Source organism: Gobio gobio (assembly GCF_949357685.1).
Source record: "Gobio gobio genome assembly, chromosome: 3".
NCBI lineage: Eukaryota > Metazoa > Chordata > Actinopteri > Cypriniformes > Gobionidae > Gobio > Gobio gobio.
In genome coordinates, this window is record NC_137099.1 from 28,767,826 (window position 1) to 28,793,427 (window position 25,602).

At 37.6% G+C, this 25,602-nt stretch overlaps 1 protein-coding gene across 6 annotated transcripts in view; it reads left to right on the forward strand.

The window, feature by feature from the left end:
- bnc2 (basonuclin zinc finger protein 2) overlaps window positions 1-25,602 on the forward strand; it is a gene marked incomplete at its 3' end in the record, with an annotated part of 224,847 nt that overhangs the window by 149,566 nt on the left and 49,679 nt on the right. For all 6 annotated transcript variants that reach the window (XM_079813042.1, XM_079813040.1, XM_079813041.1 and 3 more), the window contains 2 exons: window positions 8,010-8,112; window positions 17,457-17,692. In XM_079813042.1, coding sequence (XP_079669168.1) covers window positions 8,010-8,112; window positions 17,457-17,692 — 339 coding nt within the window. The remainder of the gene's footprint in view (window positions 1-8,009; window positions 8,113-17,456; window positions 17,693-25,602) is intronic.

Sequence of the window (25,602 nt, forward strand, 5' to 3'; positions counted from 1 at the left end):
TTGTTGGGTAGATAAATTATTATCAACAATAGTAAAAAGTTCAGTGACACTGCCCTGAAAAAACATTTTTAGATTCCAAATGTTTAAATTAACAAGACACAATGCGTACTTGTGCGTTGTATGACATAAATGTAATACTATAAAACCAGATCCACACATAGCATTTTAAAGAGAAGAATGATTCATTATGAGGTGAATTTAAATAGATTAAACAACAAGTGTGTTTTGAGATTGTTTATAGAGAGTGTATAGAAGAAAGAAGATCCGAATATATTCTTGAAGACCCAGAGGTCTTGTCTGTATGTCTACACATCCTCGCTGGTCCTGTGTAGTCAATATGTAGTTGTCCCCTCCTTCTGGGGTCAACCTGGGTGCAAAATGCTTGTGCTCTGACTAATGCTACTACTGTGGTGATATGAGGAGATCCACATTTACACAGAAAAACAAACAAACTGTTGCTTTGCTCTTTGTCAGTTGAGTGGAGACTTCATTTTATACATTTATACAGTGTCTGTGTTTGCAATACTGAGTGTGTGTATTTGTTTTATTAGACTTTTGTTCTTTGTCCAGTTTACTCTTGTCTTGGTTGCTATCCCACACAATCTTTTGTGGGGTAATCAGAGCAGGTGGCAAAGCCTGCTGGGAATGAGCCTTTATCAGCGGAAGACTGATAAGAGTCAAGGAAAAGACTCGAAACATGCAGAGTGTTCTACAAACCTCTGTGTTTTATTTGTGACATGTATGCAACACATACAGGCTATGACATAAGACGTACATGTAAATAATGTTTAGCTTGCACATATAGGATGGTAACAGTAAATAGATTACATAGAGTTTAACTGAACAGGGATTAAAGGTTTGTGATGTTACCCAGTATTTTTAAACTTCTTTAGAAATACTTTCTGTTTTGTGTGAGGGTAATAAATCAAGAGAGAAACACCTGGATCTTTGAAAAGTGATCAGCTTGAAACTTTGTAAGGGAACAGTTAGTATAACTTGAGCAAGAATCAACTTCCTGGTATTTGGAGGAAAATCTGTTCTACAGACTTAAAGGCACCTAATTACTGTTGGTTTGCATCTATAAAAACTTGTGCAACATAGTCAACTTACATAGTCTGCTGAGGATTGTCTTTGAAACACAGCATAGAAACACGTAGCATCTTTACAGTATTTGCAGGTTTCTTACAATGAATTTGCAATTTTAGACGTGCCATACACATATAAAATACATGCAAACAGATATGAATGTTTTATGGACAAGACACTTGGACACAATGAACTGTAATTCATCATGAGCCTCTTATTGTGCCACTTGTATTATTTCTTACAGGTGGTACATTGAACATTTAAGAAAACAATTCACATACATATTTCCCAGTCAAGTGAGCAACACGTGGCTTATTTATTAAGTTGTGTAAAAAGATATTGCGCCACTTGTATTATTTTTTATAGGTGATAAATTGAGCATTTAAGAAAACAATTAACATACATATTTCACAGTCAAGTGAATAACAAATGGCTTATTTATTCAGTTGTGTAAAAAGATATAGGAAAATACAAAATAAAGAAAACAAGAACAAAATCAAATCAATCAACTTAGTACACTGTTGCCATATTTAAACTTATAATACAGAGCAAAATATTAAAATTTATTTTCCCATGTTCCAGTCTTTTTTTAACCGGTGGTCCCCCCTTCTCAGATTCTGTGTGTCTCTCTTGTGCACCCTTTTCAGATCCATGCTGGTAGGTAGATAGATGTACAATATATAATGCAATAAAATATTTCAACATGTTTTTTCTAAACTTTTTTTTAGAAAAAAATAATCCTGCATCTTTTTATCTTAATCATTTTGAATGTTAACATTGACCTACCCTGTTTGAAAGGAAGTGCACACACGCACAGCAGCTCTCCTGAGTGCTGGGGAGAGGTATGTGGATTGGCGTTGTCCAAAGAAGGCCTGTCCACCATCTGGCCCAGGAATGTGCAGCCCCAATCAAAAGAACTGACAGAGGTCTCTCTTTGTCTGAATGCTCTGTGCCTCCAGATAGCTATAAAACACCTGGATCAATCAGCGGGTGACAGCACAGAGACAACGAGAGAGAGAAAGAAGATCAGTCGCTGGCAGAAGCGGCTCACCTCCCTCCCTTGTCCTCCTGAGGCGGCCGCATGCCCCCCTCCCTGTGCCCCTCTATCCAGCACTTTGAACACAGTTATGTCTCTGGATACTGCAGCAGGCTGTCACTGGTTTGATCTCTGTCAGCTGAGTCTTTGAGAGGAGTTCACAGGGTCCTCAGTGGTCCAAGCAACAATCGCCCAGGACTTCTCTTTGTCTCGCTCTTCCGCTCAATGTCCACTCTGCACTGCCTTCACTCTGATTGATGCTCACTGTGCTTTATGTTTAGCTGGACACGTCTGCACTGATGTGAATAGCAAAGCAGAATTATTAGTAAGTTGAAAGAATAAACTCTCTGACTAGAACAGGCTAGGTCATACCTATAGCCAAAAAGGATGTTGTTCTACAGTCTATAAATGTTCAGAGAAAGTTTTTTTCCCCTTCACAGACATGTGTCCTCTAATCATCAGATAATCCCCATAATGGTAAATAATAGCAATGCTCATAATTAACTGGTTAACCGCTAACCAGCAGTAAGGACTTTGACCGATTAATACTATCGGTCATTTTTCAATTTTTTTTGAAAAAATACAAAATTGGGTTTTTGAAAAAAAAACAAAAAACAAAAAACAGATAGTTTGCGGAAGTCACATTTTATTATTAGCTACATTAATGGAAAATACTGGTAAATAAAGTGAAATATTTAGAAACAAACATACTTTAAATATAGCTATAGGCTATTTTAATTCCCCTCGCTCCACAATAAATTCTTTCAATTCAACGCCATTCAGAACAGAATAAGAATAAAACATAAAATGAATAGCAGCCCAGCTATTAAGTAGGACTGGGGTTGAGGGTTGCATTTCATACTCCGGCAGCATTGCTAGATGAAGATTCGCTATACCTGTATTGGCAACTCTCAACCCGAAGCATTTACTTATCGGTACAGCTTCTCACCACAAAAACTGGTTGACTGTGTGGGGGAAGCTACGCAAGCCGATACACACCACTCCACGGTTTTGACATATCAATGTGGAAATACGGGAGAAGCGAAGGCTTGCAGAATTGTATGAGGGCACTCATTCAGGTGGAAGCACCCATCGTCGAGCGGGCTTCCTCACCATGAGAGCAATGGAGCTATCTGGGAGAGTTTGAAAGAGACCAAATCCCTCATCAAACTCGTCAACCAGTTTATCCGCGGTCTCCACAATCAAAACCATCGCGCTTGCCTTAGCAAAGCACAGGATCTGAAACGCGAGGTGCAGACACTCGACACTAGACACACTTTTGATCCCTCAAAAAAAAAAAACGAATCAAGTGAGAGCAGAGTTTCCCCACCATGACTCATTGCAGTGCATGCCTCTGCCCTTGTGTGTCTTGACACAGAAAGGGCTGATGACGTCTAATGCAGGCACATTTTTATACTCACGGGCGCTCCATGTGACCTCATAGGACTGCCGTCTGCCAATTAATTGTTTCCACACAGGCTTCAGACATGGTCACGCAAGGGTTGTTCCCATTGCGTCAACGTCATGACGCAGCGTTGAGTTCCCTTGAATGGGAAAAAACAGAATGATTCTTTCTGCCATCTCGGTTTCCTTTCCATGAACTTGTTGTTGGAAGGTGTCACAAAAATGAACTGAAACTCAACATATAGCCTACTACTTGTCGCACAGTTTTTTTTACTTTTCTTTAATTTTGTAAATCTGATAATTATATAAGAGAAATATATTTTGCATTTTTATTATGTTTTATAGGCTCACGTTTTGAGTTTGTTTTCAACTTGTTTTCCTGTTGTGTTCTTGTCTGAGTTTTAATGTTAATCTTCTAGTTTGTTAATTAGTTAAGTTTTTCTCTGTCCCCTTCCTCTTTGTTTCCATGGTTACTGATTTGATTAGAGTCCTCAGTTCAGGTGTGTCTAGTTAGGTTCTCCCTTTGTTTGCTCTGTCTGTTTAAGCCCTCAGTTTCAGTTAGTTCCTTGTTCTGCATTGTTTTTCATGAGTGTTTTGCTGGTGGTGTTTCTTTCTCCTGTGTATCCCTGCGAGTTTCTAATTAAAGACTGTCTTCATGAGCTATCTACTATAGCCAACCGTGATAGCTGTATGATTAGATTCTGAATGAAATTACCATACCTAGTAAGTAACCACATAAGTCAACATATCAATACATTTTATACTAAATATGTTTGCTTTTTTATTATCCAAAATTCATGTATATAGCCTACAATTATAATAGAAAACAGAGAAGACCCAGGTGATAGATTTTTATATTTAAAGTTATTTCCCTCATAAAAAAATATAATGAAATGTCTCATATACCAGTAGGATGTCTCCCAGTGATTCAGCTGAAATGTTACAGTAAATATTACAGCTGTAACTTAAGGCTGGTATGTGCCTGTGCCATGATAACAAGATTCAGGCCTCAGGTAAATGGCAGACTGTTTCACTACAATAATATCACTGTTGGCAATGCCCATTGAGTATAGCATAGAAGGACCAAAGACTGGAAAAAATGTTGCCATGTTCATTATTCATTAATCACGCTTATACCACATATGTGTAAAATGACACAAAAAATTACTGTCATCCACTCAATAATTTATCTCTTTAAAAAAAAAAGAAAAACAAATAGGCATTGTAAAAAAAGAAAAAATAATAATAAGTAAAATATTTAATGGGAAAGAGAGTTGCATTAAAATAATCAATCAATCAATCAATCAATCAATCAATCAATCAATCAATCAATCAATCAATCAATCAATCAATCAATCAATCAATCAATCAATCAATCAATCAATCAATCAATCAATCAATCAATCAATCAATCAATCAATCAATCAATCAATCAATAAAGGGAATTAGGGAATTAGAATTCAAACATTTGAATTGACACAAAAACATACAATACCAACATATGAAACTTTTTACACATGCACAAACCATTCAATATGTTTACAAATCCTTTTTGGCTGATACAATAAGGAATAAATTGCATTTATAGGTTGATTTTAATGTATTTATAATAAATTACATTAGCTAAATTGAACACTTTTACTTATTTTGACATTAAAAATTGTCATTCTTCTCTGCTCAGAGTGTTAAAAAGTTGTACCTTTCTAAAGTACGTACAAAGGGTTCACATTTTAGTTTCACAGTATGCCAGTGTGTTAATATTGTTTTAGTGTTTTAGTGTGTACACTTTACAAATGAATACACACTTTACACATAGAAATGCAAACGAATGAGATGCTGGTCTTGCAGAAATATCTCAATAAAACAAACTCTAAGGTTGTTTTTTTTTTTTATACCTATTTTTACATTTAAAAAGTTGCTGCATGCCTAATAAAGCATATCATGGTGCACTGCCTGTTTTTATTGGTTACATGTTTTCCTGCATACTTTGCCTGTACATTTATGGCAGGATATCGACAGCATTTTGAAAGCTAAGCCTTGAATAAGATCAAATCTTGTGGGTGGCAGAGAGTGCAAGATGCTTTTAGTGTTTGCCAGTGACCTGGCGTCAGCAAAGTTGGTCTGTGAGGCATATGTGTGTGTGTGCTATGGTGTAAATGTTACAAACACAGGAATCAATAGAGGTGGTTGAATAATGCTTTAGAATCTGAACTACAGGTTTTGCCTATAATCATACATTATTTTGGGTCCTTTCCATATAATGGAGTGCGGAATGCTTTAGGAGCTGTTCTATACTACACTAACAGCACTGGCACTGCTGAGCTGTTAATTGAGCTCCTAATTGAGCTCTTAGTTATTTAATTAAACAATTAACTATCGCATAAGTTGTCAGACCCCATATTTGATGTTTATATTTTTCTCTTGTTGTTCATTTATGGTCTCTCTCTCTCTCTCTCTCTCTCTCTCTCTCTCTCTCTCTCTCTCTCTCTCTCTCTCTCTCTCTCTCACACACACACACACACACACACACACACACACACACACACACACACACACACACACACACACACACACACACACACACACACACACACACACACACACACACACACACACACACACACACACACACACACACACACACACACACACACACACACACACACACACACACACACACACGTGTTTGTTTTTGTGAAATGTGAGGACATTCCATAGGCGTAATGGTTTTTATACTGTACAAACCGTATTTTCTGTCCCCTTACACTGCCCCTGCCCCTAAACCTAGCCCTCACAGGAGACTGTGCAGTTCACTTTCTGTGAAAAAAACCTCATTCTGTGTGATTTATAAGCATTTTGAAAAGTGAGGACATGGGGAACGTCCTCATATTTCACCCTCTTTTTGTAATAACTGTGTCATACCCATGTCATTATATACATTTGTGTCCTGATATTTCACAAAAACATGCCCACACACACACACACACACACACACACACACACACACACACACACACACACACACACACACACACACACACACACACACACACACACACACACACACACACACACACACACACACACACACACACACACACACACATAATGGCTTGTGTAATAAATGACTGTGATACAATAAGTCCCATTCTTCAATGAATCATACATGTTTAGACCAAATGCCCATAAGTCAGCCTGGCTTGTAAACTGATGTCATAGCAGCAGCGATTTTGTTTAATTGATTGACTCAGGGTAATTTTTCAACTTTTCATGTTTTTTTTTTTTTTCTCAATAAAAAAAACTGCAAATAAATTATTTTAAATTACCCGACCAAATTGTAAATAAACAGATCAAGAAGGAACAGGAAGCTACTGAACTGAATTCAGCAACCCTATTCCTAACTACATGTTATATACATATGATTAAATACACATATTGTTATTGCTGATTTATTATTATTATTATTATTATTATTAATATTATTATTATTATTATTATTATTATTATTATTATTATTATTATTATTATTTTATTATTATTATTTCCTGAGCAATTTAATATTTGCATGTGTTATATGTCACATAACACAGCATTTCTTTTCTTTCTTTTTTTCTGATGAACCACAATAGGCTTAATGAAATCTCTAGGATTTATCACTTATAATTAATCAGTACCGTAATCTGTAACAGTAATATGTAATCTGTAATCTGATTATACATACACAGTGCACAAAACAAATCACATAAAAATGCAGTTACTCAATGTTGAAAAAGATAACAATCAGGAAGATGAAAAGTTTTTTTTAATTATTATTTTTTTACTTTAAAATGAATCTGATAGACCTTGACAACAGAGGTGTGAGAGAACATGAACAATGTGGCCTCCCCACCTTTCCTCTCTTCCTGCCGGAGTCTTTTCAGTAGCGGAGTGATTAAGGAGATGTCTTATCACACAATGCCATTGTGTTGTCCTGCCAGGCTGACTGTCTCGTTGGGACACTTAACCCCTCATCGCTAAAAGCTTTTGAGGTCAGCTCCGGTTCAGTCTCCACATCAAGTAATGGCGGCTTTTGTCAAAACAAAGGAAATTCAAATGGGGCAAAAGCAGGCCATGTTTCAGGTGAGAAGTAGGAAGAGCTCGTCTAAATGCCCCTACATGAATATGGCACAAGATACAGAATGGATGCTTGTTAGCACAATGTCAGTCAGCAACATTAGTGCGACATGAGGGTGACTGCATTCGTTTAAGACATAATTCACGTCAACAAATTACAACATTCTTTGAGTGAAAAACATATGTTGGAATATTTATTTCAAGGAATATTGTCTTTAACAGAAATATTGCATAATTCAACAAACTAAATTTGTTATATGCATTAAAAGGGTGAAGACTGCATTGGCTGATAATCACAGCTATTATTATAATCTAAAGTATAACAGTTTAAGAATCTTTAAATGATGATTATTTGCTTGTGCATTTCCAGGCCATCCGCTGTACTCTGGTAAACTGCACATGTGAGTGTTTCCAGCCTGGAAAAATCCACCTGCGGACATGTGACCAGTGCAAGCATGGATGGGTCGCTCATGGTGAGTATCAGTGAGTGTATAAACCAGCCTGGTCATAATTGCTTATAGGTATTCATACGCATGTCATGTTTAGTTTCATTGTCATGTTATGTTTATGTTTTAGGTCATGGTTTTCATTGTCACCCTCAACTCATTACCGCAGTTCTCATTCTTTTTTTTCTTTTTTTTACTATGGGGACTTTCACACTAACAGTTCAGTTTGGTGCACAGTTTGCATGAAAAATTGCTAATGTGAAAACTGTCATGCGGACCCCGGTCCACACTGGGGTACCGAACCTGAGACTACCTGAAGGAGGTGGTCTGAGTTCGTTTGCACTTGAACTGTGGCTGGATTCAAGTGAATGTGAAAGCTACATGGACTTGGGTGTGCACTTGTTCAGGAAGTAAAATAGCTTGCACATGCATTTTAGCCAATTACAATGTATTTAGTTTAATATGACACATGTAAGGGCAGGGCTGGACTGGGGATAAAATTCAGCCCTGGCAAAGCCCATCCAGCCCATGAGTTCCCCCGTGAATATTTTTGCTGGGGTTTGGGCCTTAAATTGCATTAAATTAATAAAACTAAGGCCGGGACAAATAATGATGGATATTATTGAATACTTAATATTGCACTTTTGTCACACAGTAAAGCACTGTTTTGAGCTAGGATGCAGTAAAGTAAATGTACTGCTTTTAAATGCTGTCATCATTTACTCACTCTTATGTTGTTCCAAACCTGTATGACTTTCTCTCTTCCGTGAAACACAAAAGAAGATATTTTGAAGAATGTTGGATACCAAACCATTTTGGTTAGGCTGCCATTGAATATTGTATGGACAAAAACAGAATGATTTTCTTTTATGTTACACAGAAATAAATTCATTCAGGTTTGGAATGACATTAGGGTTAGTAAACAATCACATTTTTTGTTTGAACTACCCCTTTAAAAACATTTAAAAAAATAACACCTAATTTATGTAAGACACTGATATCTATCTTTCATGAGGTTCTTGAAATAACATTTCAATCCAGGCTTTAAAGCTGTTTTGTTGAATCATTCTTTAATAATTTACATTTTAACTGAGTTTAACTGTAGGCTAGGTTCATTTAACTGTAAGATCCTGGTAGTCACAGGTAAAACCATGCTCCTCATTACCATGGGTATATGGTTTCTAAAATAAATAAATAATAATAAACTATTGAATTTGTAATAAAAATATTGTAAACACATGTAGAAAATACAAAAACAGCCTATATAAAAGTGATCTATATTCTGCAAAATTTAATGTAAGTAATAATAGCAACATACATACATTTCTGCCAAAACACCCTATTTCTCCACTGTTAGGCCAACTGCAAGGTAAATTGTGGTTGTGCTGAAGTGACAAGTTTGTAGTTGTGTGTATTGCCATTTTCCAATTTAACTCATCATGTATTTACATGCTCGCAGCAATTTTCAGCCAGATTCACCACAGAACCTGTAATTTTGCCATATCACATGATTGTATAAAACAAAATTCAATGTATCAAAGTGCCGTTCATCAATTCATAGAGCAGCAGAAATGCAGCGTATGTTCGTCAGCGGCAGCAGTGTGCGGATATTCGTCTTTTGCAGTTTCCCATGCGCTCAAATAAAATAAAATAAATAAATAAATAAAAAACTGTGCCAAAAATGGACAGTCTATGAATATGGTGGAATCTAAGGTCTTTCTCGCTTTGGCCAGTCAATTCAGAAGACAAACCAGGGCCGCTGTCGCTGCATGATGGGCAGTCTGTGGCAAAAAAACCCCAAAAAAACTTGTATCGGCCCCAAAGTGTGTCGGCCCACCGGGAAAATGCCCGATTACCAGTCCAGCCCTGTGTAAGGGACACATCAGGGTGGCAAATTAATAGCAATCTACTGTCCCCTCAAAAGAGTCCATATGCAACCAACAGAAAGCCGCCTTCATACAGCACACATAGAGTAAACCTTAGTGTTGTTTACTCAGCTGCGTATAATAGCACCAAATTAATAAAAAAACACAATATATTGACCCGCATTCTGTTTTCTATCATGCGCTGTGCATGTTTGTGATGACGAAAGATGAACACAAATGCACCAGGGTTCAATAGAATCAAGCTGAGTGTGAAACCAGACTAACGCAGCTGGGGGCACTGGGAAGAAGCGCACTCAAAAAAAACATGCCCAGTATGAAAGCCCCCTATGATTTCTGATTAGTGCAAACCTGTTCCTTGTTTCTTTGATTGTCTGTCCCTGTGTATTTAAGCCCTTGGTTCTTCTGTTCTGTGTTCTGTGTTAAAGTCTCACATTTCATCGGTCATTCTGCGTCATGCATCTCTTTACTGGATTTACTACACACAACCCATAACAAAACATGGGACCTAGATTAGATTAAATCAGCAGAAGAAATGGATAAATGGATATGCCTGATGTACACCTGTTACTGCTTGAGCAGTGGGTTCAGTTGACGGAATTTCTAGATCTGACATGCCTCACCCACATTTTTGACCACTCACTATGCATCTTCTACAACTATGCATCTTCTACCTGTGGAAGGTCCTTGAGGGAGTTTAGCACAGTATGTGAAGTCAGCCCCGAATCAACTAAAGACCCGGGGCCCTGCCAGCATGTCTGCTATCTTTAGCCAGAGCCCACTGCAGACTCAGAGCTCAAGCCCAACATAAAGCAAGAGCCAAAGCATTTGCCAGAGGCCAATTTTGGCCTCCGATAGGGCAAGTCCGAGCCCAATGCAGAGTCTGACCAGGTGCATGAACCGGCAGTCGATCATCGAGGGTATTTTAGTGGAGTTTGATGGGATGGATTGGAGCACTGCCATTACTGAGGTGCGTGCAATGAGCTGTGTTCCCACAGAATTATTATTTGATTATCTAGATAATATCATGTTCCAAGATCTCCAGTCTCTTCTTGTCCCATCCAGTCCCAAGTCGTCTTCGTCTCTGCTGGTTCAGCCCAGTTCCAAGACGTCTTTATCGCCAGTGAATCAGCCCAGCATCAAGTCACCTTCATCGCTAGTGAATCAGCCCAGCTCCAAGTCTCTTTTGTCTTGTATGATCCAACCCAGCCACCTCTCCCTCCTCCTCTGCCAAAGCCATCCAATTCATTGGCCTCACCTCGGCTGTTTTCCTTCAGCCCATCAGCTGTGGTTCTGCCCAGCTGCTTGGATCTGCCTTGGGCAGATGGGGAAAAAAAAGTAAATAAATGACAAGAAATTAAAAAAAGACAACCATCTTCTAATCTTGAGGGCAACTTCAGACAGTTCATCTTCCTGGAGGAACTCTCTCCAGTTAAGGACTTGTGCTCTCTGCACAAATAATTCATTATTTTGTATTGTTAGTAGCACATTTTGTAAGTTAGTAAACTCTTGATTCTGCACAATGGTCTTGGCTAGTTAGTACATAAGTCAGTGTGTGTGTGTGTGTGTGTGTGTGTGTGTGTGTGTGTGTGTGTGTGTGTGTGTGTGTGTGTGTGTGTTGTATGTGTGGGGAGTAGGGTTGGGAATCTAAAATCAATTCCAATTCTTGAATCAGATATATTTAATGTCAGGAATTGGATACTTGTAATAAAATTAAAATTTAATGTGATTTAAAACCATTTTAACTGCAAGAAGACTGAAATCCATACAGAATCAGACGTTTAATTGATGGTACGTTTTGACTGTCTATTTTGTGCATACAACATGGATAAGCTACAATAGTTAAAATGTCAGCTTTGTGGACATTAGCTCTGGATTGACTATTAATGTCTCGATTTTAGTATTATCGGTAACTAAATGGTTTCTTAAATCTAAAATCTTTTATTCTGTGCTGTTTTCTGTTGATGCCTAGTAAGAACATTATATCGCCTTCCATCCAATAATCACAAGAAGCTTTGTGCTTTGTTGTTTTTAATATGAAGCAAAGTCTTAACTTTAAAATTCTGTTGATTTTATATTGAAATCCAAACAATAAATGTAGTTTTGGCACTCTTTAATACAGCGTGACATGCCGAATCAGCTGCATGGATCAATCACACGTGAACTGATCATCTCTTCTCCTCTTTACTACATCACAAAATAAACATGGGTGAAGAGAAAGCGAGAAAGGGGGAACAAGATGCTGCATCATATGCTATGGGAAAACATCTTTGTTTGACAGACAGTGAAGCATGTGTGCAAACATGCCAAGAACCTGGCTTTAAATAACCTCTGACCACGATGTCATTGGAATCCCATGAGTGAGAGGCTATGAATAGACATGAAACAGGTGTGCCTTGAGGTATAATTTTGTCTGAAGAGACTTCTGGACATGCCCCTAGTGCGGCATTGAGGTGCAGCATTTTGTTCCCACTTTCTCGGAACAGGGTTAGAGTCAAGTAACCAGAGACAAAGCGGCCTCGAGACTAGTCTTTACGAAAGGGACTCACCACACTCTGCTTCTGGGCCTCCCTCCGTTTGGGAGCTCCTCATATAACCATTATCGTATAACCGTGTACAATGCAATGTATATGGTTTCCCCCATGAACAAGTTAACTTGTCATGAAGGTCTTCAAAGAAGGGTAGAGACAAGGGTCGCTCAGGCCCCTCCCCTTGGCCATCGGACAGAAATCTATCCTCTAACTTTGAGCGCTTAGGGGTCTCTTGTTCCTGTGCCCAGTCCAGTTGTAACCTGGCTACTGCACGAGTCACCACCTTGACAAAACACATCGCTCTCAAAATCCATCTCACCATAAACAAGAGATGTAGTGTCCTCTGCACACTCCGAAGAAGCCACCGGGGCATGCTTCAGAATCGGACGAGAGGACATCCCGATCTGGAGAGAGAATGAGAGAAAGAGAAGGACTCATCTCCTGATCCTCAGCCAGACACAATCTTAATGTGGGAGCTTGTCCTTGAAAATATGCGTGACGAGCACAAAGCACTTTAATTGAGAATGACTCACAGTCCTCACACTTGCACTTATGAGAATTATGCGTATCATAATTAGGGACGGACCATGAACACAGAGGCATGCATCTCCTGATCCTTTGCGACATGATATTCTCTTTTTCACACTGAGAAATTTCTGCATACTGTTTACTGAAAATCTGACTCTTATGTGTGTGTGTGCTATAGAGAGTGTAGCACACACACACACACACACACACACACACACACACACACACACACACACACACACACACACACACACACACACACACACACACACACACACACACACACAATTGTGGTCTCCAAAGACAAAGAAATATGAAAGTGCACCTGTTTCATCTATGTATTGCCTTTTTTATAGCACGCATTCCAATGACATAATCAGAGGTTATTTAAAGATCTTGGCATGCTTGCACACATGCTTCACAACCGGTCAAGCATTTTCCCATAGCATATGATGCAGCATCGAGAGTAGCTTTTGAGTGCATCTATACATCATATTACTGCTCCACACGGCTCCGGGGGGTTAATAAAGGCCTTTTGAAGCGAAGTGGAGCGTTTGTGTAAGAAAAATATACATATTTAAAACTTTATAGACTAAAATAACTAGCTTCCAGTGGTCAGTGGTACGCAAATCGACTTGCGCTAAAAGAGTAATCCTTGACCCTTGAACCCTTGACGCATGCGTATTGGCGAACACAGAAGCGCAGAGGATAGAGCAAAAGAAAAAACGTAGCGGCGGGGGGTTACTCTTTTACCGTAAGTTGACTAGCGTACTGCTGACCGCCGGAAGCTAGTTATTTTAGTCTATAAAGTTTTAAATATGGATATTTTTCTTACACAAATGCACCACTTCACTTCAGAAGGCCTTTATTAACCCTCCGGAGATGTTTGGAGCAGTTATATGATGGATAAATGCACTTTTATGGACTTCAAAAATGATATAACCATTCACTGCCATTATAATGCTTGGTAGAGCCAGGACATTTTTAATATAACTCAGATATTCGTCTGTATATAAATATATCATCGCTGCCCGATGAAACTCACGTATGTCCAAAACGGTTACTTTTCAGGAAGTGAAAAAAAACACTGTATTTCAAAAGCAGTTGAATGTAGCGTTGTCATACTTGGTACGGCATCTTTACATGTAACCATATTCTTGCCAGTGTAATGATATAATCCACATTTGACCAAAATTGAGTTTAAATGGACATACGTGCATATTTTACAGTAACGGTGGTCGATACGCGTTCTTCCGATCATTGATTAGAATGGCCAAGTCGCGTTTCATATTGACAGAGGAATACGTGCTGGACATTCTCAGCCTCTGGCAAGCGGTGATAGCAGTATGAGTGAGGCATGTTCTAGTGACAATCATGACAGTAGCATTACAGGCTATAATTTGATCAGTTTGACTAAGAAAAAAAAAGTTTGAATCTTATAATGAGACCGAGTTTATTTACATACTAGCAAGCAAACTAATCTGTGAAGAACTAGATTTGAACTAAACTGTGGAGAGCTTCAATGTCGTACTTTCGGCTATCCAGTGCTGAGCTTCGATGAAACTTCACGAGACCGGCGAGATGCTTCCACAGGGCGGGAGATACGCGGCGTGATTGACAGCTTTGACACCAAATGGATATACTTGAAAATCAGATGACATGATTTCACAACTTTTCATTGGCCATTTAGATATGTGAAGCATACTGTATGCGGAAATGAACCTGGACATTCAATCCGTCGAAAAATCTCAAAATCGGCAAAATGGACATACGTGGTTTTCATCGGACAGCGACGATATACTAAATATAAGCACTGTATGACTTTAATATATTTTAAATTAGCCTGTTAATGATCTATTCCTTATTTAATGTATGTTTGAATGTCATGAAAGCACGTTTCTATATATAGTTTATTGTTGCGTAAATGTTTATATTTCACCAACAAACTGGAGTAAAAACCTTTTTTTTAGATTAAGAATTTTTTTTAGATAAAAAAATTTATATAAAACCTGCCTTATGTGCAATTTAAATGTTTGTACAACTCTAGCTTTTTGAGTGTTGATTAATAAATAAATTTGAGTAATTAATTGATTATTAATTTATTCATTTTTGGTTTTCGGCAAAGTCCATCTTGAATTTTTGGTTTCAGCCCAGAATTCGGTAACAGTATATTGGATGCTGCCTGTGGCTAATAAACCTGCTGCAGTCTGTGTCATTAAGTTTAATCAAAGAACAAAAGAAAAAGAAAATCACTCACTGATCTTGAATAAATAACCTGTGTTACTTTAATACAGTTTAATCTTTATTTCATTTATAAAAAGAAAACTATGCAGTGTTATTTTACATTTGATTACAATTTTTGTAAATTTTTGTATTTATTTGTGCTATTGCTAATTTGTTTATTTGTTCTTATTTTATTAATGTTTACTTGTCTTTAATAATGTTTGGAATTTATATTAGTTGTTTTTGTTGTGGTATTTTTTGGGGGTATTTTGTGGTATTTTACAACCATAGGACCATAATGTTAGAGTTGATTTTTGTTCATGGAAATCAGCTGCAGCTAAATGTTTTGTCAAATGACACGGAATAAATATGTTTGACTAAATGTTTTTACCTTACTGGAATTGAAACTGAGAATCAAAATGAATCAGAATCGATCGATCGCTAAAATCCAAACCATACCCAAGTTGGGAGGGGCCGGGGGCATGAGTTTAACCTGATCTGTCTTTATCTGTCCTTTTATCTGGTCCCCTTCTTTCTCCTCTGAGCCCAGTGAAGTTATGGCTCCACATAAAACTGCCTCTTTAGCCAGTCAATATGCTCTGACTTGCATATCCATCCTTATTCCCTCATTCTACTCTGCCGGCTTCTGTGTCTTTATTCCCCCAGCTTTTAATTCAATAATAACTGTCTTTTCACTTATATAGTTATTTCATTATACTTAAAATAAAAAGCATAGAAAGGTCAAAAGGTAGCTGAAGTGCTAGTGAAAACATAAAATGAAAGAGATGACAGTCAAAAGGGATAAGGAAAGACAGAGGGAGAAACAGACAGTTGGTTTCAAAGAGAGACAAAAGAAAACACCTGTTGGGTTGGGATAAAAGGAAGAGAGAGACAGGCCTTAAGGGACCATCACAGGGGCCCTTCACCTAGTTTTAATTTCACTGTGATCTGTCAGACGCTGTTCTTCCTATCCTCCTCTTCTTTTCACTCCTCTCTGCCATATACTTCTCATTTTGTCTGTAGTGTTGGCAGCCATTCTGACAAGTAGTTCTTCATTTTTTATTATGTTCGTGTCTAGCAGGGTCTGTTGTCAGGCAAAGACCTAGTCAGCACAAAAATCAGTCCTGGACTGAAGAGGTGTCACACAGACAGCGTCTGAGAGAGAGAAAAAGTTAAGAGAGAAATAGCAGATTATACTAATGCCACTGTCATTTCTTCATTGAATTGTCATTAGCTGAGTGTGCATTTCATTCACACAGAAGATATTAGACAATATCAGTAAACTGAAGAATGTGTGTGTGGACACATCATATTTCCAGTTAAATGTTTCCTATAAAAGACAATACACATTTATCTTATTTTGTGGGTGACTTGTTACAACCAGATTTGTGTAGGAGATTTAAAACCTGTTAAAATAAAATATGTATATCACTGCCCTTTGATCATGACCTCCTGCACTTCAGATTTCTCTCTGATGTGGTAGTGTTTTCACAAAAAAGTGTATAATTTCCCACATTTTACATGTACATATCAATATGGGTCCATGCTTGACTGTACATGCTAATGTAATTTATTACAAGTTCATAATGTAAACTAATAATTTAAAAAGAGTGCTGTAAAACACACAAACCACATACAATTACACACTACTTAAATTGTAAATACACTTTCAGTGTAATGCAAAGTGTGACTATATATTTAAATATAAGCCTGCTGATGAAACGGTACTGAATAGTTTGTTTAAAAAATCTTGAATAATATAAGTTTGGTATTAAGGCAAAAAAGTTGATAATTGTTTGTTCATGTGATAAGTATTTCTGCTTAGTTGGATCCCACTTTATTTTAAGTGTCTTTAATTTCTAAGTATAAAAAATATGTACATATATGTTTTTACATTGTAATTATATTTAAAAAATACCTGCATGTAATTACAGCTGTAATTAATAGTACATCTATAATTACTGTTGACCCTTCCCTTACACCTTAGCTCACCCTTAAACCTAACCACACCACAAAACATGTCCCTAACCTTACCCACCTCAACAGCAGAAAAATTACTTTATCAACACATGATCGTTTTTTTTTTTATGTAAGTACATTATGGTCAAAGTGTATATAGTGTAAATCTTTATTGCCAAAATCAGACTTTTCTTATTAAATATTGCTATATTGTAATTATGTCTTTTTTTTGTGTGTGTGATTATAGCACTAGACAAGCTGAGCACACAGCATCTGTACCACCCAACGCAGGTGGAGATCGTGCAGTCCAATGTGGTGTTTGACATAAGCAGTCTGATGCTGTATGGGACTCAGGCAGTACCTGTGAGGTTGAAGATCCTGCTGGATCGTCTGTTCAGCGTCCTCAAACAAGAAGAGGTTCTGCACATCCTCCATGGTCTGGGCTGGACCCTGAGAGACTATGTTAGAGGCTACATACTACAGGTAAATTAAAGTGTAAAATAAACATACACAAATGTATGTAGCATGAAGTAGATAACATACCTGAGGTCATTAAAAAATTAACACACAATCACTCAGAAACACATGTACCTTAATAAAAAATCAGATAAACATATTTACATATCTAAACATGAATATTAAAAGCCATGCATAAAATAACCCCTGAACAATGGATTTTCAGTTCTGTGAATTCAGTTCTGTTTATCCGTTTTCAATAATGTTGAAATGATGGGGGGGGGGGGAATAAATAAATACTGGGGAGAAAAAGAGAGAGAGATAAGAAAACTGTCATGACCGCAGCCAATAACAGACTAGAACCACCATGATGCTTTCCCTCCCTCTTGCTCCTTTAATTGGAATCAGACACATTTCTTAATCAAAGGTACAGGGCTTTTGGGTTCAAAACAAAACCAAAGTGTTCCTGTATGAATTAGTTAAGAGCAACTGAACATGTGCTTGTGGTTAGCCTTGTGTGTCCGATGCCAATAGCAGAGCGAGGTGGATGGCTTTGGTTTGGAGACCATGCCTAAGTGGAACAGCATGCTGAGCTTGAAGGCGGTTTTGAGGCCTTGTACGAGGAAATGGCTTCTGTGAGTAAATCTCTCCCTCTCGCACACTTTTTCTCTCATCATTTGACTGGAAGGCGATGTGGAAGGCTTTTTCGAACAGTTTTTTTTTTTTTACAGTTCTACAGTCATTTGTTGTGTCTGTTTGTGTTACTCATTGCGCTACCCCTGATGCCTGATCGGAAAATCATTTAGACAAAGCAAAATACTGACCACTGTATCTGATGTAGTCTGAAATTTGAGGATTAAATAACGTCTCTCTGCAGTGTCCCGATTTTTTGTGGAATTGCAGTCAAGTAGCCTAAAGACACTTAGTTGTTGTTTTTATTTAATATTTTTTCCCAGATGTATAAATTGGTAGTATGTATAAAACTTCAGACATTCAGGCTCTTAGCATTGATATTAGTATCAGTTTTGAAAATAATTAAATTTGTATGTGATACTGCTCTTATATAATTATAGTTCAGTAAGTATTGCCTATAGTCTGTAAAAGATAACTGAATTAATAGCTATCAAATCATGGCACCCACCCCATCTACCTTAATGAATTACTGAAAATGTTTAGTAAAGGAAACCGTGCAATATATTCAGCTTCTTAAAAACAAAACTTCTGGTATTGACCATATAAATGTTCCACTTCTCCTTGTTCCGTCCAGCATCTGCTCTTCTTTACAAAATGCAGGTAAGAGTTCTGATTCAGGACTGACAAGTAAAAAAAAACAAAAAAAACACAACATTTCAACATTGGCAACCGGACTAATGAAAGTTCACTCTCTCACTCTTTCTCTCTCTGTGTCTCTTTCTCTCTTTTGCTATCTCTCTCTCTCTCTCTCTCTCTCTCTCTCTCTCTCTCTAACATTAGGATTTTTTTTCACATAAATTTACATACGTAAGAAGATAATTTGATGTTTGTGTGTGTGTGTGTGTTTTCCCATGTGTGGGTGACAGTTAGCTGGAGACTATCAGTTTCCAGTATTTTGTGTCTAGCATTAATTCACATATGTACAGTGCCACAGTGGCAGAGCAGTGCAATGTGTTCTGTTCTTTATTGAGTGAGAGTGTTCATGGGTCATTGTTAACCTCTGTGGTTTATGAATAATCCCCTTCTGCTCTTTGCTCTCTTCGTTTCCTTCTGTCTACTGTCGAGCTGTCTCTTAGATAGCATACCTGTCACCACTAATAAGTCAACAACGCTTTCTCTCAGAAGTCAAACCTGCTGCCTGTCATACTTTTCTCTGGTGCATCCTCTGCTAGATAACACACACACACACACACACACACACACACACACACACACACACACACACACACACACACACACACACACACACACACACACACACACACACACACACACACACACACACACACACACACACACACACACACACACACACACACACACACACACACACACACACACACACACACACACACACACACTGTGGCAACTGGCATTTGTAATTTACAGGGACTCTCCATAGACGTAATGGTTTTTATACTATATATATATATTCCCTTAAACCTATACCCATCACAGAAAACATTCAGCATTTTTTGAATTTCAAAATACACAAAGGATACACAAAGGTCTACAAAGGACACAGGAAATATCCTCATAAACCACTTTTATGTTGTAACACCAATGTTATTATACAATTTTGAGTCCTCATAAACCACATATGACCAATCACACACACTCAGACACGCACACACATCTTTTTTTATTAAATACATGTTTTTTATCAGATACACTAGAATTGTACCTCTCCTCTCTCCTTTATTTATTTTTTGTTCTCTCAGTCTTGTGTCTATTTCTTTCATTCTTTTCCTCTTATCTGTTCTGACCAAAATGTTTCCTCTCTTAACACTTTTTTGAACATATGGAGGCATCTGTGAAGGGGGAAAAGCATTTCAAAATGCTCAAACAGGATCAGTCTTATAAATAACCTCATATGGCGTTTGTCTGTTCTCATTTTAATGAATGCAGTATCAATCATGTAATTAATAATATTAATCAACCAGTTAATGCAAAATCAAATTTTTGTTTTTTCTAATTGTAAAAGTTAAAATGAACTGTTTAATGTGAGGCGTACACTATTTGAGTAGTAAATATTATTCTTTTAATTATAACAGAATAGTCATATGCTCTGTCAATACTTCCTCTACAACTTTACTAAATAAATAAATACTGAAATAAATCAATATTATTTCAAAACAAACAGAACACACTTATACTACAGCAGATCTGATAGAAACATAAAATAAATTAAATCTAATAAAAAACACAATAGCTACAATATTTTTTTTTAGAAAACACAAATGTCAAAAAACTGGCTGGAAACATAGAAGTTTTAACCTACTTTTAATTTCACAATAATTATTTAAAAGTATAATAATTAAACTAAGTATAATCATTTACTTGTGATATTAATTCAGCCAGTACCATTCCAAATCATTCAAAACAGCAAACTAATGAAAAATGGATGAAAATTAATTTTAAAAAAAAATATCCTCATACCTGGGATCGTTTAACCTGACTCGACCGGTGCAGTTACATTTTTAAGCCCGAACCCGACCCAAAGCCAAGGTCAGTTTCTCACAGCAAATACCTTTTTTTGCAATATGCTGTAGGATTGCATGCAATGATCAGTAAACAAATACATGCAAACAAACACAGTTTCATCAAGACATAGCATCCTCCTCAGCAGTCAGCGCTGCAGAGCAAAAGAGAAAAAGCAAATGGGTGAACAGGTGTAACAGTCACATAAATTCCTCTGGAGCTCTAACTTCAAAAGAAAGTTTGCGCATTGTTGACAGTAGCAGGAAAACACCACTGTTGTTTTTCAACCAACCCAAGAGATCCCGCTCATCTTCCATCATCTCATCTAATCTTATATTCCTGTATATATACCCACACCCGAAGCTATTTATGAAACATTTACCCGAACACGCAAGTTTTTTGGAATCTGTCGGGTTCGGATCGGGTAGGGTAGTAGACCTCTAGTTCACCCTGGTATTATGTAGGTTGCAACAGCACTCTTTGTACTTTTTACACAATTTTGGGGTACACAGTTAATCTAAATTACTTCGACTAGTTTTTATATATGGGAATAGTATATCAAAGTGAGAGAAAAATGACAAAAATAACATGTTAAAATATTTTACATCTCCACCATTTAGTACAGTACTCTTAAAAAAAAAAACCTAACAGTAAGTAACTGAAAAATATTTATGTGCATTTTTTATTATTGTGTAAATTTGTATATAATTGAATTTTTTTTGTAATAATGTATAATAAATGCATTTGCTCGCTATAATACTAATAAAGGTACAAACCATATTCCTATTTTTTCAGCAGTATTCATTTTCTTATCTAAATCAATAATTCTGTCACCAAAAAAAATTCCCATATGCTTGTAACATTTATACATAGAGGTTTTACTCCCATCAGCCCCCCCCCCCCTCCCCCAGAGTCTGTGAATAGAAATGACAAAAGGCTGTTTTTTTTTCAAGATTAATGCAAGATATGAAGTCTGAGTGATCCATAGAGTGAATATGATGATCAATAGAGAATAGTTTGGAGTATACTCGCAAATGGGAGTAGAAGAGCATGCACATGTGCATGTTTGAGCGTGTGCTGGCTGCCAAGGTCTTGCCTGCTGGCTTCACGTGCTCCTTTGTTCTTTTGCTTTTGTTCTGATCTGTTGTCCGACTCTTGACTGCAGATAACTATGTGCTCTTCTTGGGCTCTTCAGAAAAGAGTTGTGCGTGTGTGAGGGGGTGTGCATCTTTCTAGACATCTCCTCTTAGGATGTGGGGTGATGTGTGAAAAATGGACGAGAGGCCTAAGAGTGCCAGCACACTCTAGTCCCTTGCCAGCACCCTCTACTCTCCCTCATCCTCTCCCAGCTGTAAGATGTAAGCTGGAACACCAGCCTGACAGAAATGGAGACCAGATGCCTGTATTTCTCCACTGTCACTTGGCTGCTCCCCAACAGATGGAATTCCGATCAGTCTAGGCTGTCTCTTGTTCTTTTGGAAAGAGGGAGTGAGGAGGAGGAGTAGGGAAAGTGGAGGAAGGGGCCATGGCAGCCAACTTGTGGATTCGCCCCAGGCTAAGCGACATTCCCAGTAATGTTCTTGTCCTTGTAGAACATTCAGCTTCCGCTGGCTTCCTGTAGCTCTTTTATGAGAAGCAGTTTCTCTCACTCTGACATTGATTCCAGGAGTGCCAGATGGAACTGCTACGCTAAGCGAACTCCTTCCTTGCCCTGTCCTCTTCTCTCCACTTTTCTTCAGCACTGAAACCCCCTACAGCATTCATTTACCCAGCCTCCCCCTTTTCTCCCTCAGGAACAGACCAGGGTGTCCACACAATGAGCCTATTTTATTCAAATAAACCTGACATCTGGGTGCAGTATGCTTGGCCCATCTTGCGTAGCGCAAAGGAATTTGTTGGGGGCACAACCCATCGTGCTTCAGTGAGGCACAATATGCTCCCTTCCTGATACATTTAATGAAGGATGTCCTCTAGCCAAAAGACATGATTTGATTAAGAGAGGAGGTAACAGACCCCAGAAAGCAGCAACCACAGGCTGCCTGACAGTCATTACACAGACAAAAACACATCACACAGTAGCCCTTCAGTGCCATAAGTGCATTTCGCTCAAGCATATGTGCTAAAAAGAAAACACTGACAATCCCTATTCTGTGAAAAATATTACCGAATAAACATGCAATTAAATTTGGGGGGTCTAAGCAAAAGTACATTTCCTTTTTTTCTGCAAGTTTATGTATTTTTTTTTACAGAGTATTAAAATGTTTCAATAATGACAAAAGTTAATTTACAAGTGAGTCAGAGTGTGTATTTTCAACTCTCCTCAAATACAGAAGTCTCACCAGTCTTCCATTACAATCAGTTTCAGGCAGAGCAGCAATTCATTTAGACAAGTCATTATATATCTCTTTGATAGTGATTTACATAGCATAATAATATACCAAAAACAATTTTTTTTTTCATTTAAAAAGTATTATAGATTACTGGCATTTCGTTACGCATGCTAGTGGTGCCAAATTTGATTAGAATTCGTGATGCATGAGACAAACCCCAACTGTCTGTGTTATGAAAAGTACGGTCAGTACAAGTATTTTCAGGCAGTTTAATTCAAACCTCTCAGTCTCACTCATTTTTCTTGCTCTACACTTTACCTCGCTCTACCTCTAATCACTCCTGAGAAACTTCCATTTTAGGTAGTCTAGCACTGTTCAGAAATTTTGGAATTGATCCTTAACCAAACCTTTTATGCACCGCATACCTCCTGACACCCCCATCCCCAGTTCGTGCTATGACCCATCCCTTTACCTCCATCTCCTCCTCAGACTCCCACCGTCATCTAACCTGGTCTTTGTTATCGCTGGCTAATGCCTTGTCCACGGGCTGTGTGGAGCCACAGTGTTTCTGAAGGTGGAATTCTTGCATATGGTTATGATTTCAGTACGTCAAGCTGGATTTAAGTTTTTAAGGCATATGCTTTGCTCAGGGCTAGCCAAGTCAGCTTCAGGCACATCAAAGGTTCGCTGCACTGAATCAAGGTGATTTCACCAACCCGATCTCCCCTTCAACCCCTGCCTGAAGCATCTTCCCACCCAGCCAAACATGTGGCCAGCTGCAGCAGAACTCACACATCAGTTATCCCAATCGTCTTTACTTTTCTTTAGTCTAATGACACCTTTACTAACACACCACATTTCTTTAATTTTTGTCTACTTTCTATCAAACCAGTATGTCTTTCGAGAACTATTTTCTTTTGCCAGTGTTTAGAAAGCGAATCTAAAACTTTTGTTTTCGGGTTCCTCATCATTTAAAGTAGTTAATTTTATAGTCAAGCTACATTTTCTAAAAAGAAGTTAATAAGATACACTACACGATTGCAAGGAAAAAAGTAGATAACTACATTGAAGCTATGAAAGGGGCAATACATTTTTAAAATATGTATTTATCCAATAATTGTATTCATTTATTTGTTGTTAGAACAGTAGGCTATTTATCAGGCATACGAACTAGATAAAGGATAATGATTATGACAGCATTAAGCATTAAATATATACACTAAAAACTGATAAAACTAGAAAAACCCTAATGATGACACCTAGTGAAGATACTTGCCCGAACACTGACAAAAATATGCAGCCTACAAAGTTATTTGATGGAAAAAGCAGTATGTTTCAAGAAAAACAGTGTTTTGAAAGCAGCTGATCTACTGTAACACTGCTACGAAATGTAGCGTAGTTGGTAGCATTATTGCTGCTTTTAGTTAGGGGCTCCCTAACACTTTAAGAGAGCTAAATTGTTTACGTTCTTATCGCAATCAAGTTGATTTCAGCTTTTTGCCATTTAATCGCTTTTCACTATGTTTCCAGGTTGTTTATATAATTGAACCCAAAGACAGATGATGGGATGTTTTTGAAGTTTGGAGGGTTACATGCAGGTTAGAATGTGCAAGGGAATTTGGAAGTAATGCTTCTAATATTGGATATGCACACAGCTCCATTCTGCCTTATCCATAATAGTTTGCATAAGTACACGGTGATTCAGGGAGACTACTGGAAACAGGAAGCAGAAAGAACTATTAGAAGATCAGAGGAGAAACAGCGGCTTACATTTGCTCCACTTTGGGAAAGAAAGAAAAAATGTAGGGATGAGAGCTCTAAATGTGTTAACAGTGTGATCATTCAATTTAGTTTAATAGGAGCAACAGATACACTTGCCTCAAAACAGAAATAAAGCAAGATGCCCCCACCTAAGGGTAGGGTTAGGTGTAAGGGAAGTGTCAACAGTGTAATTATAATAATTATTTAATAATTACATTTTATAATTACTGTACAGATGTAATTACATGCAGGTCATTTTTAAAATGTAAGTACAATGTAAAAACATGTATGAATACAATAAATGTATTGTATCAAATTATTCATTTAAATGTCATTACATAGTAGTTATATCTTAAATATTAATATATATTGTTGTGAATTGCGGTTTTTCGGTTTTGCATTGAAATAATTATTTTTGAACAAATTCTATGATTTGCCTCCATCCCAATACTGAACAACACTACATGCATTCACATCACACGTTAGTGGTAGAGTTATACTCACGGAACACTATAGATATTCACAATCACGAAAGTTCATTATTTGCATGCGTTTTAAAGCCTTGCCGGCTCATTCGCGTGCATGGTTTAAACATGCGCTTTTCCGAGCGCGCGCACTAAACGCCTGTCAAACACGTGATTACTGAAAGTAGTAGTAGTCGTCTTACTGCGC